The sequence below is a fragment of the Penicillium soppii genome, assembly GCF_028829465.1.
Source record: "Penicillium soppii strain IBT 18220 chromosome Unknown utg000006l, whole genome shotgun sequence".
In the NCBI taxonomy this organism is placed as follows: domain Eukaryota; kingdom Fungi; phylum Ascomycota; class Eurotiomycetes; order Eurotiales; family Aspergillaceae; genus Penicillium; species Penicillium soppii.
Genome location: NW_026643236.1, coordinates 3,191,678 through 3,207,951, shown reverse-complemented (window position 1 = coordinate 3,207,951; position 16,274 = coordinate 3,191,678). Strand labels below are relative to the sequence as shown.

The window sequence follows — 16,274 nt, the reverse complement described above, 5'->3', positions numbered from 1 at the left end:
AATTTGCGCCTGCTACGGGAGTGACTTATTTTTACTAGAGATTTACATAGAAATTGTAGGTACTACGGGTGGACGGTGAATTCTGGAGAAGTTGAAAGTTGATAGGAAGGAAAAAAAGCGGTCAGTGGAAAATGTAAAATCAGGCCAAATTCACATTCACACAGGGGGTCACCCCTATGCAAAAGCCTTCCCTAATTCATTAAGCATCTCGTCCAGATCAAATGCCGTTGCCTCGTTGTAACTTTCGTCCAGAACCGGCTTCCGCTGCGCGCTCCGCGGCTTGAATGTTGCTGAAAAGGGCGCCGGCTTAAGGAGGGCAGACCCCTGCATCATCTCCCAGGGATCAAAAGAGTCATTCTCGTTCTCCCCCCGCCAAACGTCAAATTCAAAAGCCCACAGAAGACGAGGGATGATCAGGTCAAGCGCCATGCGCGCAAACTGATTCCCCGGGCACGCTCGTCGACCGTATCCAAAGGGGCTTGTATGCGGCTTGTTGGCGTTAGTTTCAAGCCATCGTTCCGGCCGGAAAAGGAGCGGATCCGTCCATGTTTCCTCCTCCATCTGCGCTGCCCAGTGACTGAAGATAACAGTGGCCCCCTTCGGAATGTGGTAGCCTCTATACAGATCGTCCTGCATTGTCTGATGGGGTAGCCCCTCGGGCCCGATTGGCCGCCAGCGGAGAATCTCGTCTATCACGGCTGACACGTACGGTAAATTTTTGATGTCATCTAGCGACGGGAGTCTCTCGGCGCCGACGACCTCGTCGATTTCTGCCTGTGCTCTCACCACGACGTGTGGGTGTGAGCCGCAGGTGGCGACGAAGAATTCGAGGACTGTTGCGACAGAGTCGACGCCAGCTTCGAAGAGCACACCGAGTACATGTTGGAGCTCGTGCGGACCAAGTTGCCGCAGGTTCTCGGGGGTATGGACTTCCTTGGTCCAGTTCCACGAGTTGCTCGCCAGCGCGGCTTGCGTATTATTTTCCAACCATGCCCTCATACGCGTGTAGAACTTCTCGCCGACTCTCTTCCACGGAGCAACACAGCTGGGTAGGTGGTTCAGCACAGGGAAGACGTCAACGGCCCATTGTCCACCGACCAAGGCTTCCGTGAACGAGTCTGCAATACTCAGTATCTCCTCGAACTCCGCTTCACAATCCTCCAGCCGGAGTCCGTAAGCTAGTCCAAAGATAATACTAAACAGATACCGATTGAACGTCTTGGCATGATCCTTGTTTTGCTCGAGCTCCCGGAGAACCCGGATAGTCGCGTGCCGCATAATCTCTTCATACAGTCGGACCTTGCGGGAGCCGATCAGCGATAGCTGGATCTTATTGTGTGTTTTCCACTGAGGACCATATGAAAGCAGAGACGTCTGCATGCTTTTGCTCATACACTCGCTCGCCATCACCATGCGCGGTCGGGAGCTGTATGTTTGGCCCCGCGAACCGAATAACTCTTTTGCGACCGAATGGTTGCCGATGATGATGAGTGTCTTTCCTGGTCCGAGTCGGATGCCTACAAGCGGGCCGTATTGTTTGTGCCATTTGGCGAACGTGATGCGCAAGTCCACTTTGGGGAATTGGTGCAGGTTCCCGATCAGAGGCAACCCTTTGGGGCCTGGGGGTAGTTTACCCCGCCCTGCTGTGGCCCATGGGAGAAGAAACGTCAGGCACAGAGCAGCAAGAGCTACGATGAAGACATACTGTCGAGTGTCCTCGCTGTCGCCGAGCTGAAACGGTGTAGCCCAAGTCATCGTGTGCGAGGACTGGTCTGGGCATTCGAGAAGGGAGGCTCTAGGAAGAGATTGATGAATCGCTCAGCTTGGTGCTACAGCAATCGATCTTCTAAGCTGAATTCAGAAAGTATTATTAATTGGAAAACAATGACACGAGAAAAAAAGCAGTGGCCATATTCTACGGACGGGACGGGACGGTGGCCTGTCTGCACTTATCACAATATGCACAGGCTTTTCTCTAGCACATGCGGTGTGCAGTATCACTTCATGCAAGGGATACAGATCTAGAGCAAGGGATGCACGTTGTCAAATGAGGTGCCCAAAATGAGATCACTCGTTTCGAGCCTTATGCAGCCTAAAAAGTGACATCACGTCAATAATTGGATTTCATTTATCCACATACGTGGGTCGTCCAGCCCGCAAGAATACGGAATACTCCGTACCTGGCGGTGTATTAAGGTCTTCGGGCTCGGCAGCCCGAGTTCGCTCCAAGACGAGGCTTCTCATACCGCTCGACTACTTCGTACGGAGTACTATCTTCAGATTAGCTTCAAGGCCAAATGGGTGTGAAGAGATAACCCATTCCAAGCTTAGATGCATCACCGCTAATCACTACCTAGTGTACTAAATGCGATTTTCGAGAACTCAATATCTCAATAACCACCTTTGTGCTTTATTTCATTGCTGGTCGACAGCTGTGTTGAAAGTCAGTCACGTGACCTCTCCTCGTTCAGTCCTCCACTCAGTGAGCGAATCAGATCGCCCATATGATGATCAGTGAGTGGATCAGAGTGTTCAGCGGCGTGCTCAATTTGACTCTGAGATAATAAAGAAAAGCAAGAGGTGAGCACTAAAATGGAATAGTAAAGGTCTCGAGTGCCAGACATTATCTGGTACATATGTACAAAAGCTCTCATTATTACCCCCGATAATCAAGCAGCACATCCAATCGCACAGGCCCAGGGGAAGCTGCACCCCCAATGCCATTTAGATGTTTCTTCGACTCAGTGTATGCATCCACGACCTTTTTCGCACCTGGGGTGATAACCGAGCACCCCTTACCATTTGCCTGACATATAGACATGCCCTGCACATGCTGCTTGGCAATCTGAGCCTGAATAGCAGAAACATCCCAGCCGGACCATCCATTATTTTCGCCATCGCCAAACGAAAACTCACCCCAAGTGCACGAATATCCGCCCCAGTGGTCCGTAGGAAGATGGTCACCGGGCGCAGCACCCCACGCACCCTCGGAGTCCTCGTCAAAAGCGACATAGCGGGTTTCGCCAGGCGGAAGAGTAAACGTCAACGCGGATTTCCCGTACCACCCATTCAACTTTCCATCGGGGCCGGCCTTGTTCCATACGATCACCGTCCAGGGCTCATCGTTGGACCCGCTGAACTTGGCCACGTATTTGTAGCTATGTGCTTCGGCTTCGCTGACCATGATGATATTGCTTCCCCATGGTTTGCCGATATTGCCCACGTAGTGGATCTCCGTGCCTTTTGGTACAGTTCGGCCGCCGAAACCGTTGAATGAGAACTCTCCTGCTGGTGGAATTCTGGTCCATTCCACTGGGGACGGGGGGTTGGGGTTGGGGCCTGGAAGGATTTCGTCGACTACCGGGATACCGGGCAGCACTTCGCTAGGAAGATCCAGCACGGCGTTGACTGGGCCACCCTTTGGCTTGTGTGGTGGATGGGGAGGAGGAGGAGGTCTTTTCGCTGGGATGGCTTTCTCTTCTTCCAAGGAGTTCTCGGGGAGTGTGTCCGCCAGTGCTGCCTTTTCTTCGTCTGAAGCAGTCCCAGGAGGCGCGTTTGGAGTTGGAATCAGACTCTCTTCCGGATAAACAGTGACCTTTACAGTATGTGTCGCAGTCTTGTGGATTGTTTTGGTCTTGAAAGTGGTTGATGTGGGCTCCGGCTGCATTGGCTTGGGGGCAAGCATCTGAGTGGGCTCAGGCTGCGGTGGGAACTGGTCCCATTGGGCCTGGAATGCTTCAAAATACCCATGTTCAGCAGGGGTCCAGTTGTGTGCCGGGGGATAAAAATCATGTGGCATAGGTGTAGGTCTTGTCGCGACGATTGTGAGCGTTGTGAAAATGGTATTGGTTGGCGCACAATTTCCAAAAACAGTGGAGGTGGTTGTGAGTGTGGTAGATTCAACAACAATCTCCTCTATGATATTGTCCACGTTATCGACCCTCGATTCCGGCTTTTCAGCACGTTGCATCAAATGATGATGACGGTGACGATGGGCATGGTGATGGTGCAGGCCAGCACAGACATTGTCAATAAGACCTGCAATCAGGAACGACGTAGAGACGCTCCAGCGCATCGCAAAAGAAGACGGCCCAGAAAAAGAAATTGTTCGGCGATGGCTTCGTTGATAGAAAATGTTTGACGCGATTATAAAAGGCGTCAATATGATAAAGTCCAAAAATTAATGATAGTAATAAAATGGTATGCGCTCAGTTGATAAGTGCATCCATGGTGATGGCGTGTCGTCGATGTTGTCGAATTGCTTCCTCACACGCGATGGGCAGACGCGACTTGTCTTTATACGACCCCTCTGGGCACCAAGGTCCGGACTCATTGTTTGGAATGCGGTCACACTTGGCTTGCAAAGGGCTCGCGAGGAACAGTAGTAGCCCTGAATTCCGGGGCTCCTTGGCCAAGGCTAAACCTCCGAAGTGGTACTTCTGCCTTTGCATTCATTGTATGCACACGATTGAGTGGCTGATAAAGTTTCATCAAGAGTACTTGTAAATTTGTCCTGTCAAATAAAATGCACAAAGATGTTTGTGTCGGGAAGAATTCATCAACGATTTTGTAAGTTCAAAATCGACCCTGTGTAGCCCCTCGCATCGCATTCCAGTCCTGGGATACTTTCGTCCCTTGTCAGTCTTCAGAGTAAAATAACTCAGTATGTCTTTCAAAATTCGAAAAAGAATAAAAAGTAAAATGCACTTGGAATAGACCTTAAAAGTTTCACCAAAATGAAGGAGAAAATCTTGTAAAATGTTTCAATAAAAGTACTATAAAGGGGTGACATATAAACAGAATATTATGGTAAAGCCCTATATCCAACCAATTCCAAAGTTGCAGTTCAGCGCCGAGTAAGAAAGGGTCCAGTTTTTCTCTCCATCTTTTCCTCACATGTTCTCTCTTTCTTGATCAAACGCGCGATGTGCATTGTTCCACCTGGATTCACATGCTGCAGGAACCTGAGACTTGGGTCTGGGGAGGTCCAACATCAACCAATCCATCACTGACAGTAGTCAAACTTTGGTCAATGCCATTGAACACACAAGTGACACCTGCAGTGGTCGATTGAATGTGAGAGATACTCAAGGGATTAGCTATCCGAGTTAGTAATTTGTGTAGAAATAGCAAAGATGTATATATTGACATACTTATTGAAATCCACTCGCCATTCACTGGGAAGCTCTGCTCAAACTGAGCATCAGCAGCACCAATGAAGATGACACTAACCATGCCTCCGGCGGAGTTATCAGGTGGAGTAGTGGACTCGGTTTCCTGGCTCCAGCAAGATCCAGTCAACTGGGTCTGCGGAGGGCCAACATCAACCGTCTCCGCTCCGCTGACGGTTGTAACACTATGGTCAATACCATTGAAGGTACATTGGATACCACCTGTGCTAGACGAGATGTGTGAGATACTCAGTGGGTTGTCTAAAGAAGTTAGAGCTGTTCCATACAATTAAGACGGTTGCTACCTAGGAATGGGAGCATACTAATCGAGACAACAGAGCCATCACTTGGAAAGCTTTGAGTGAATTGGGCATCTGCTGCGCCAATGAACACAATTTCAACATTGTCATGTCTTGGTTGCACTGGAATTGCGCTGGCAGTAGTGACAGCAATAAAGAGCCCGATAATTGTGGAAGCTTTCATCTTGAAATGATTATGAGGGGAATATGCAGGATGTTGGGGTTGTAGTATAAGTCTGTGTTGATTGAATTGTTATCAAGATATATCCGTGGGACAGAGAAGCAGTTTATATGTCTTTTCGTCCTACTTTGCTCTTCCAAGACAAGTTTGCATGATCTCAGCATGTACAACGCTAAGTTTGGATCGCAAGGCTATGCCGACACAGACATTGGCGTGATGATGTCTTCCATTTTGAGGAGAAGACGTGAATTTGGGCACTAGAATGGTCACATTGACAAGATTGTGTCTCAACAAACCCAAGGTCCTTAGAGGTTTATTATTTGGATCGTATGTCAGCTGTCAGTAACTCCATGGCTAAATATTGTGTGGCGCTGTCTTATCCAATAGAAGGTGGGTATTCGTATTCCATTTCAAGATGTTTGTTCCGAGTTTGCCTCATTGGTAACTTTGTCAAGGTTCGAGGTTCCATGGTGCCAATTGGTCCAAAACTAAATATAGTCCCGTCGGGCAGATCCGATCCTTCCACAGTGAAATATGACGGTTTATGGATGACGTATTGGAACTAGTCGATTATCTACATGGTTTTGTTGGCATAAGAGACATTGCCAAGGATTGGGATTGGAATACGAGCATATTGAATCCGAATTTGGTGGGAAAGCTAAGCCCGAATCCATGGTTTGCATAGAGAGCTCAATTCATCCAATCAAATGTATTGGAATTCAGTCAGGAGCTACATGTATGTACTTGGCACGTTTGTTTTTGTGTAATCTGAGTTCATTGCCCAAGTGTTGTGGGTGTAGAAGTAGAAATGAACCATAGACTGAAAACCGCAAAATGCTAGGACAATGTCTATGGCTTAATGTCAATTATAATGTCTTAAATTAGATCAAAGACTTTATATTACATAAGAACATGGGGTTGTTGGGAATGAATAGACTTCAAATCAATTAACCTCAATCAGCCTCAGAGGAGAATGCCCAGAGGTATTCATTGAACGCCTTCTTGTGTCAACTCCAATTTTATTCTGTTTTAGGGACCCATTGTGTGAGACAATGGCATGCTGCCCAGAGGTGAATTTGCATTGAGCATCGGGAGAATAGTGGAAAACAAGATCCTAGGAGTATTCATAGATGCATAGTACGGTTTCGCTTTTTGATATTTATCTGCCTCTGTTCCATCTGAAGAGGGTTGGATTCGGAGAAATTGTATGCATTCACAGACAATTCCTGGAAGTCAGAAAGAGCTCCTGAAGCGCGTGGAAACCTGTTAGTCTATTAAAACGACTCCAACCTCCAAGCCGCACCTATCTTCAATCGCTTATCCCTAATCGCTGATCCAACACCGCAACAATTTATCTTTGGTTTCTTCTGATCACGAACTTTTCTGGTTTCAAGCTCTTTCGCGATGGATTCTGGTAAAAGAAGGCCGCAAAAATCACGGAGAAGTGACACACGACAGAGAAATGACACGCAACAGAGGGATGATGCACGTCGGAGAAACGACACACGCCACATCAACTATGATTACTGGGAGCCACTCGGTATCGACTCGAAGAACGAAGAAGATCAAGCCGCTGTCGTTAAGCTCATACACCAAGCATATGCTCCTGTTCTGAACTTTTATCTCGACGATGGAGGTATGGAAGACGCCAAACATTTGTTCAAATCTCCATTCCGTTCCAAAGAGTTTCAAGAAGGTTGCATCTCCAGAATCCACCAGCTCCCACGGTACGTGAGAGCTCATGTACCTAACAAGGACCTTCTTGTAGATCTGCTATACGATATTCTTCGGCATATTCGGCAGACCGATGACACATGGATTCATCGCATGGATGGGCCCCCCGCCATATCTACGCCCGTTCTTGCCCCCAAAAACCCCAGAATACGACGAGTTCAAGACGATGAATCTACAAACATCCAAGAAACTGAAACCCCTGTCATGATTCCGATAACCCCAGAACGAGCACCAGAACCAGACGTACTGACTCACGTGAACGTCCAATCAAGACCAGGACCAGGACCAGGACCGGAGCAAGTGCCAGAATTAGAGTATCGGTCTTATCCTCGCATCCCGTTGGAGCCGCAAGCTCAACCAGAATATCTCTTACAGACATCCCCGCGCTCTCCTCGTCCTCTCCGTCCTATCAGAGGAACTCTAGAGTGGGTTGCCGAGTACCGGAAGAAGCTTATACCGCTGCGCTTCTACAACAGGGGCACTGAGTATGATCTCTTGGATCAGGATTGGGTGGTGGACTCTGATCCCAATGACGCTGATTACGGTTTCCGGGATCCCATCCTGGGCCCGGTCTTTGGCCACCCAGAGGAGCCTAAATATGCTGAGCATCCTTGGGAGAAACACCCCTAGAGCATTGCTCAGATTGTGACATCCACTTTACCGAGTGCGAGATTCAATGTAGGAAAAGATCTGAGCGACATTGAATGGAATGGTAATAACCAGTACTTTCAGTGAGTTGATACTCAGATGGAAGTTTGGAGTGTTCTATCAAGGGATCAAGAAAGCAAGGCTCACTCAATTTGTCGGAAGCCTGAGAAAGCAGGCCCACTTGTTTGTCGTGTTTGTTCATTATTCAGCAAGTAAATTACACCTATATATAAATTGCCAGAATTAGGGGTAATGGAAACCAGAGTTATTGACATCACCTGATTGGCCAGCACCAAGTTGTATTTCATAGTTATGAGCCCGAATAGCCATTTCTGAACCAGAAAAACACATCGATTACAGCAATCAGATCATCTGATAACCATAAATCGACCACTTGCTGGTTCAGAACCCCTTTTGAACCACCGATTGTGCATCTTCTGCAACGCCAACACACCCTTACCCCATCCTCGCTAGCAATCGATACAGCAAGTGATCACTACACTTCAGCAAGCATGGATGCGTCAACACTCTCCGCCATGAAGGGCGATAAACTTCGTGAACCAGCTCAATGGAGCACTTGGTATGCAAAAACCAGGCGCTTCGCCCAACTGCGCGCGGTTTGGGAGCTATGCAATCCAGAAGTCAATGAGGATGCACTCCCTAAGCGCAGTACGGAGCCGGTAGAACCAGAATACCCAGAAGACGGAGATGATAAGGAGACCCGCAAGTGGCGAGACCGCTTCGATGTCTATAAGCTTGCTCTCTCGAAGTATGAGAAGCAGACCAAGGGATTGAATGATGTATACGAATATATCTTTGCCACCCTTGACAGCAAGTATCATCGCTCCGTCATCACCAAAGAAACCCCGTATGATGTGCTTGTAGCGCTGAAAACACGGTTCGCAAGAAGCAACTCTTATAAGGAAGAGCTGCGCGACAAGTGGGAGCAACTTGCATCGCAGAAACCCGGGAAGGATGTCGACCAATGGATCGACAAGTGGGACACACTGCGGCAAGAAGTCATTAGCGTCGGCATCAGGGTTGATGATGAAGATGCAGTACGTTACTTCATCAAGGCTGTGAAGGAAGTCCTGCCAATGTGGTGGCAAGCGGAATACACTGCTGTCATCCTTAATGAAGAGAAGCGTGATATCAATCAGCTTATCGAGTCCTTTCGCAGTATCTACCTCGAAACAGGTGCTAAACCATCACTGTCAGCACCAAAGGCCTCCTTCTCAACCTGGCAAGGGCATGAGGAAGCTTCACAGCAAGTGGCAACAATCTCTGCTGCAAAGTCTAAGAAGCCAAAGCAGACTGCAGAGACTCCGTTTCACGAACGGTCCTGCCCATGTGGAAACACACACCCACGTCATAGAGTAGCAACTTGCTACTACATACGCCCTGATCTGATACCTTCGGACTTCACTATCAGGGAAGCCACGAAGAAAAGAATTGAGAAGCTTCTTACCGCAGAGCCAGAATGGCGCAAGTGGATTAACGAGGAAGTAAGGAAGGACAAAGAACGTTCAACGCCTAAGGAAACGGCGGATTTCACAACGGTACAGCCTGACGTTAGCGCTCATCCACCAATAGTAACACTTGCAACCATACAAGTGCCCTCAGCAGAGAGCAACCGGGTGCAGCAAGCCCATGCTGGCAAACCAGCAGAAAGAACTCCCATCTACCATGTCAAGCCAGTCGATAAGAGAATTGAGCAAATGCCTGATCTCAAAAACCGATGGATCCTTGACTGTGGATCAAGTGTGCATGTGTGCAACAACAAGGGCTGGTTCGAAACTATAACCCCATACCAAACAGAGTTAGCAACTGGCAACTCAATCACCAAGGGTGAGGGGATTGGAACAGCAAGACTTGCTGCAAGAGATCCACAAACCGGCAAGCAACGAATCATACGTCTTACTAACGCCTTGTATGTCCCAGGGTGCCATACCAACCTAGTTTCATATGCAAAAATGAGGCGACTTGGTGTGAAATGGTGTCAAGATACAGATACCATCGTCGACCCAAACAACCTGCAAATCGCGAAATTGCAGCTAGTGGACCTAGATCTGTGGGTATTCGACTTGCCAAGCCACAACAGTGTCAATGCAATAACCAGAAAGTCAGAGAGACCACAGAAAGCGAAAGGATCTATGGAACTATGGCATCGCCGTCTAGCGCACATCAGCACAGATGCGATTAAGCAAGCTAAGCAAATGGTAGATGGCATCGAGATCACAGAGGATAACAAGGATGAAGAAGTCAACTCACCTTGCCGAGTCTGCAACCTAGCAAGAGCACCTCGACAAATCTCTCGCCGACCAATTGGACGCACGTTTGGAAGATTTGGAAGAATTCATTTCGACCTAATACAGATCCAGCCAGCAGAAAACAGACATAGATGGATGTCACACTTCTATATCGAGGGAGTGCGATTTCACTGGATCATGACACATGAACTAAAGCCAGAGTGTCAGCTTGCTATCGACAAGTTCATAGCACTTGCTAAGAATTGGTGGAACTTGCCAATTAAGGTGTTCATGTATGACAACGAGACTTCGGCAGGAAGCACCGCCGAACGATCCATCTCCAAAGAGGGCATCATTATCCAACCTCTTCCCACGGCACAATCCAGCGTTTCTCATCGTTCACGAAGGTGGGTGTACGGTTCAGCAACCATACTGCAGCACTTGCTGCCTCTGGCCAGAGGCCTTTGGGCAACTGGCCCTCGACGATGAGCATACGCATACGTGTGATGATTGTTCCACCTGCACGCTCGCTGTATCCATTCATCTCTGGATGTCCCGGGGGAGAGTGATGGATAATGATGCCCTCTTTGGAGATGGATCGTTCGGCGGTGCTTCCTGCCGAAGTCTCGTTGTCATACATGAACACCTTAATTGGCAAGTTCCACCAATTCTTAGCAAGTGCTATGAACTTGTCGATAGCAAGCTGACACTCTGGCTTTAGTTCATGTGTCATGATCCAGTGAAATCGCACTCCCTCGATATAGAGTTATTGACATCACCTGATTGGCCAGCACCAAGTTGTATTTCATACAATTTGAGGTTTTGGCCTGATATTTCAGGGACCTAGGCACCAAGGCAATAATAAATATGCAATCCACAATCAAATTCATCACCCCTTTTTCCAATATCTTTCCTCATTTGCTCTATCATAATACAATCGCACTGAATGCCAATTTCCATGAGTTTGGGTAATCAACTTTTCGTATCATACTCCAAATCCCCGCTCTACAATTCACCTCCAATAACGCTCCACCGGTCTTATCGGGAATTCGCACACTAAACTTCTTAAGGCGAAAGTTGCGCGCGGTGGATCGAGTACAGCCAATCAAATAGTCCTTAGCAGAGCGCGAAAGAATTACCTAATAGAGAATAGACAGGACTGGGTGAGCATAAATGCACCGCCGTGTCCCTGCGGAGTGTGCCCCTCGTTCAGACTCATTCAAAATGGCGAGCCACCCTTTCGACCCAATCGCACCCGCGGAGATCCAATTGGCAGTCTCCATTCTTCAGTCTGCCTTCCCTGGAGTGAAGCTGCGCTACAAGCGTATCGACCTCCAGGAACCCGCCAAGCATGAGGTGATCCCATATCTTGAGGCTGAACGCCTAGGAAAAGTCCGCCCGCACAAACCGGCGCGCTTGTTGATGGCGCTCTTCCACCGTTTAGACAACGGGTCCTTCTTCAAGGCTCTAATCAACGCCGACACCAAGACCGTCGTGTCTGCCAAAGAGCTTCCCAAAGATGTCCAGGGACCAGTGGACGTCGACGAGATGATTGAGATTGAGGAGCTCTGTCTCAGTCACCCAGCAGTGAAGGCTGAAATTGAAAAACTGAAGCTTCCAGCTGGCCACACCGTCTGCTTGGATCCGTGGATCTACGGTACCGACGATGTCAAAGAAACCCGGCGGCTCTTCCAGTGCTACATGTATATTGTGGCCACGGACCATCCCCAGAACAACCAGTATTCGATCCCGTGCAAGTTCTCCCCTGTCTTTGACGGTATCACCCGCAAGCTTGTTCGCATGGACTACTTGCCTGGTGGTGGAGATGCCCAGACCACCGAGACGCAACCTTGGAAGCCAGTGCTTGCTGTGCAATATGCACATGACTTGCTGGATGAACCCTTGCGCACAGACCTGAAGCCCTACATTGTCCAGCAACCGGAAGGGGCATCTTTCAATGTCATTGGAAATGCAGTCTCGTGGCAGAAGTGGCGCTTCAGAGTGGGTTTCAACAACCGGGAGGGCCTAGTTTTGCACAATGTGACCTACGATGGTCGCAACACTTTCTACCGTCTATCCTTTTCTGAGATGACAGTGCCTTATGGCGGTATGTCCCCCCGTCCCCCCGTCCTCCCGTCCCCCCGTCCCCCCGTCCCTGTACATCGACATATCTAATATTTTAGACCCTCGTGCCCCGTACCATCGCAAGCAAGCCTTCGATGTCGGTGACGTCGGCTTCGGTATCACGGCTAACCAGCTGACTCTCGGCTGCGACTGTCTCGGGCACATCAAGTATTTCGATGGCTACCGCACAGACGCACAGGGAGCACCGATTCAACTTAAGAATGTTATCTGCATGCACGAGCAGGATAATGGCCTACAGCACAAGCACACCAACTACCGCAGTGGTGCGGCAACAGTCGTCCGCAACCGTCAGCTCGTAGTCCAGATGATTTGCACCGTCGCCAACTACGAATACATCTTCGCCTTCATTCTCGACCAAGCAGCCAACATTGAGCTTGAGGTGCGGGCAACCGGCATCTTATCGACAGTCCCCTTCGAGAACGAAAACGGCCAGACCGTGCCATGGGGAACCAACGTCGGACCAGGCGTTATGGCCCCATACCACCAGCACTTGTTCTCTATCCGTATCGACCCAGCCTTAGACGGCTATAAAAACACCGTCTACTACGAAGACAGTGTACCCATGCCCGAGGATGACAAGAACCCCTGGCTAGTCGGATACACGACAGAGCAAAATGTCATGAAATCGAGTGGCAGCGCCTTCACAAGCGTTGACCGCCACCGCGTGTTCAAAATCCGCAACGACTCCATCATCAACCCCATTACCCACCACCCAATCGCATACAAATTGCAAACCTCGCCGAGCCAGATGCTCCTAGCGCACCCGAACTCATTCGGCGCAAAGCGCGCTCGTTTCGCAACCCGTCCTATCTGGGTTACCAAGTACCAGGACGATGAGCTCTTCGCCGCCGGTGAATTCACAAACCAGAGCAAGCAGTCTGATGGTGTAGAGGTTTGGGCTGGGCGTAATGATGTAGTCGAAAACGAAGATGTTGTTCTCTGGCACAGTGAGTCACTCTATCTCCCCGAGTGAAGACGTAGCTAACCTTTCCCAGCATTCGGTCTGACGCACAACCCACGCATTGAGGATTTCCCAGTCATGCCCATGGAGAAAGTCAGCGTGATGCTCAAGCCTGATGGCTTCTTCACTAAGAACCCTGCCTTGGATGTGCCGGCGTCTAGCCAGTCGTTCAACAAGTCGACCTTGCACCCCGAGCCTGCTTGCTGTGCTGCTCCCCAGGAGCGAGGACAGGTGAAGTTATAGATATGATTTATGAGTTGGGGTACAGATGGAGATGCCTATGATGAGCAATTAGAACATAACGAATTCATTACAATCAAATGCACATATCTCATTGCCCATTTCATTGATTGTTTGCCTGAGGCGCTCTAAATACGAACTTTATCCACACTGGAGAATTCATTGGTCATGTATGAAATGAGAACACTAGCCATTGGAAGAAGGCAATAGGATTTATCTCCCTCGTTGGCAAATTCGATCAAGAAGTTGATGGAGCCTAACCCCACCGCCAGAGCCGGGGCGATCATCGGAGTTACTGGGGCTGAGCTCGAAACGGTAAATTGGTGAGCGGGCTGAGGTCTTGCGCCCCATCGTAGCTGCTGTGCTGGTTGGTCATCCAGGCGATGACAATAATGATGAACAAATCGGTTTCTTCTGCAAATGTTACATTTGGTTCCAGAAGAAATAGCATCTGCCAAAGAGCTGATACTTAATCCTTGATTTATGCATGGTCTATTTAGGTAAAACTATGTACAATGAGACGGGAGCCACCGCATCCCAGGTTAGCAAGACCTGGCTGCAGAATAGTGGTGTTATAGGGCAGTAGGGATTTAAAGCGCGCCACTTTATTCCAATCGAATGCACACTTTGGAAAAGTGCTTCTGTTGCTCCAAGTATCTATATGCCTCCTTGGCATCTTTAAACTCGAAAACCTTATCATCAACAATAGGCTTAATGCCCTTGTCCGTGATGAATTTGTTCATCTCATTGAACTGGTCACGAGTTCCAAGCAGAAGACCTCTGGCTGTGCACACGTTCATCAAGCAATCCATCATAGAAGGCACGGCGGCCTGATCCTCCGGCTTGCCAAGCATTCCTGTCACAGCAATGAGGCCGTCCGTGCGCACAGCCTTGAAGGACTGTGGGAGAGTAGACAGACCGCCTACGTCGACGACGATATCAATGCCCTTGCCACCACGCGTGAGACTCTTCGCAGTCTCGCCCCACCTAGGGTTCGTGCAGTAATTGATAACATGGTGTGCACCGAGGGATTTCAGTCGCTCGGCTTTGATATCTGAGCTGGTTGTGGCGATGACAGTCGAGCCAGCAGCTAGCGCAAACTGCGACAATATTAGCAAAATAACGAGTAAATTGTCCATACACATACCTGCAAAGCAGCTATCGCAACACCACCAGTGCCTTGCACAAGAACAATAGAGCCCTTCCGAGGCGCATGTCCAGCAAGCCCAAACAAGGCATTCCATGCAGTGAGCCCGGAGCAAGTCAAAGTACTTGCTTCTAGGTAACTCAGGCCCGACGGCATGGAAACCAAAGCTGATTCATGGAAAGTGCCAATAGAGCGTAGCGTTCCATCCAGGTGTTGTCCTAGCCCGGAGTTGATATCAGAGAAGCTTGGTGCCTGAAACGCAGGCAGCTGGGAGACGAGATGGGTGCAGACTCAGTCGCCAGGCTTGAATGAGCTGACCTGGCAGCCGACTTCTGTGACAATACCTGCGCCGTCAGAACCAGGGGTAACACCGGGCGTAAAGCATAGAAGTTGGGGTTCGCCCTGGTCTCGTTAGTACAGGTGCGAAATAGGACTTTTTGGTACTTTTGATCGTACCTTGGCAATTACTATGTCTCGGTAATTCAGCGATGCGGCATATAGCTTGACTAGGACATCGTTGTCGCCCAGAGTGGAAACGGGGTGGTCCTCAACTAGTTCTAGACTGTCGATGCCTTGTTGATCCTGTAAAACCCAAGAAGACGTTTTAATTGTCATGATATAAGCAATGAATACAATGGCTCTAATTAAAAGGAAGAGAAAGAAGAGAGCAATAAAATCCGTGATCTCGAATTGAAATTCAAAGCGCGAAGTCGTCCGATTTTCTCAGAATTAAACTGAATCATGGAACGTCACTGACTTGGTCCACACTGAGTCAGTTGCATGAATCAGTTCCTTTTCCCCATCTTTCGAAACAAAATCCCATTGAAGTCATAACACCAGTAGTGATGCAAATTGAGAGCAAATATTCAGGTCGTCGCATTCCCATTTAGGATTCCTTCGCAAGACCCTTCACCCATTTCTCGGCAGAAACAATCTGAGCTTTGTGTGCGAAGACCTTCTGCATCAAAATACGGTGCACCTCCTCATCCCGATCCATGCAGCAATCCTCGAGAATCGTAATGCGGTAATCCAGATCCATCGCCTGGCGAACAGTCGACAGCACAGCACCACTAGTGATCAACCCAGCGACAACGATAGCCTCGGCACTAGCGCAGCGTAGAAGCATATTGAGTTCGGTAGAAAAGAATGCCGACACACGGCGCTTCGTAAGAACTACCTCTCTGGCAGCTGGTGCAATGGCTGGGTGGACTTGGACCGAATCATCGCCATCGAGGTATGCACCGCGAGCAGCGACAGCAGTCAAGGATGAGTTGTTGGGGTGCTTCTCTGGGTAGCCGGGCCGGAATGAGGTCACGACATGCATTACTTTGATGTTATGTTTGCGAGCGGCTGTGACAGTTGATGCCAAGCGTTGTAGGTAGGGCTCTGTGTTTTCGAGGCGGTCGATCACCCCGTTTTGAACGTCGAGAATGAGGAGAACGGTTTCCATCCTAATGGTTGGATGATGTGAGTGTTAGAATATGATGGATTGAAATTGG

The 16,274-nt window shown here is 49.0% G+C and overlaps 7 protein-coding genes across 7 annotated transcripts; 2 read left to right on the top strand and 5 right to left on the bottom strand.

Moving 5' to 3' along the window:
* Nucleotides 1-174: 174 nt before the first annotated feature.
* On the bottom strand, nucleotides 175-1,755 carry N7529_008585 (cytochrome P450; the record flags this gene model as incomplete). Its single annotated transcript, XM_057244112.1, has 1 exon — nucleotides 175-1,755. The coding sequence occupies one exon, from the start codon at nucleotides 1,753-1,755 to the stop codon at nucleotides 175-177; it is 1,581 nt and encodes a 526-aa protein (XP_057095650.1).
* Nucleotides 1,756-2,656: 901 nt separating this feature from the next.
* N7529_008584 (uncharacterized protein) lies at nucleotides 2,657-4,075 on the bottom strand (the record flags this gene model as incomplete). The annotated part of the gene is made up of 1 exon (XM_057244111.1): nucleotides 2,657-4,075. The coding sequence occupies one exon, from the start codon at nucleotides 4,073-4,075 to the stop codon at nucleotides 2,657-2,659; it is 1,419 nt and encodes a 472-aa protein (XP_057095649.1).
* Nucleotides 4,076-4,947: 872 nt separating this feature from the next.
* On the bottom strand, nucleotides 4,948-5,654 carry N7529_008583 (uncharacterized protein; the record flags this gene model as incomplete). Its single annotated transcript, XM_057244110.1, has 3 exons — nucleotides 4,948-5,099; nucleotides 5,154-5,432; nucleotides 5,495-5,654. The coding sequence occupies 3 exons, from the start codon at nucleotides 5,652-5,654 to the stop codon at nucleotides 4,948-4,950; spliced, it is 591 nt and encodes a 196-aa protein (XP_057095648.1).
* A 1,401-nt stretch (nucleotides 5,655-7,055) lies between these two features.
* N7529_008582 (uncharacterized protein) lies at nucleotides 7,056-8,015 on the top strand (the record flags this gene model as incomplete). The annotated part of the gene is made up of 1 exon (XM_057244109.1): nucleotides 7,056-8,015. The coding sequence occupies one exon, from the start codon at nucleotides 7,056-7,058 to the stop codon at nucleotides 8,013-8,015; it is 960 nt and encodes a 319-aa protein (XP_057095647.1).
* Nucleotides 8,016-11,506: 3,491 nt separating this feature from the next.
* On the top strand, nucleotides 11,507-13,631 carry N7529_008581 (Copper amine oxidase N2-terminal; the record flags this gene model as incomplete). Its single annotated transcript, XM_057244108.1, has 3 exons — nucleotides 11,507-12,389; nucleotides 12,466-13,374; nucleotides 13,423-13,631. The coding sequence occupies 3 exons, from the start codon at nucleotides 11,507-11,509 to the stop codon at nucleotides 13,629-13,631; spliced, it is 2,001 nt and encodes a 666-aa protein (XP_057095646.1).
* A 602-nt stretch (nucleotides 13,632-14,233) lies between these two features.
* On the bottom strand, nucleotides 14,234-15,390 carry N7529_008580 (zinc-dependent alcohol dehydrogenase family protein; the record flags this gene model as incomplete). Its single annotated transcript, XM_057244107.1, has 4 exons — nucleotides 14,234-14,728; nucleotides 14,776-15,042; nucleotides 15,094-15,177; nucleotides 15,232-15,390. The coding sequence occupies 4 exons, from the start codon at nucleotides 15,388-15,390 to the stop codon at nucleotides 14,234-14,236; spliced, it is 1,005 nt and encodes a 334-aa protein (XP_057095645.1).
* Nucleotides 15,391-15,661: 271 nt separating this feature from the next.
* On the bottom strand, nucleotides 15,662-16,225 carry N7529_008579 (cysteine hydrolase family protein; the record flags this gene model as incomplete). The annotated part of the gene is made up of 1 exon (XM_057244106.1): nucleotides 15,662-16,225. The coding sequence occupies one exon, from the start codon at nucleotides 16,223-16,225 to the stop codon at nucleotides 15,662-15,664; it is 564 nt and encodes a 187-aa protein (XP_057095644.1).
* Nucleotides 16,226-16,274: the final 49 nt, after the last annotated feature.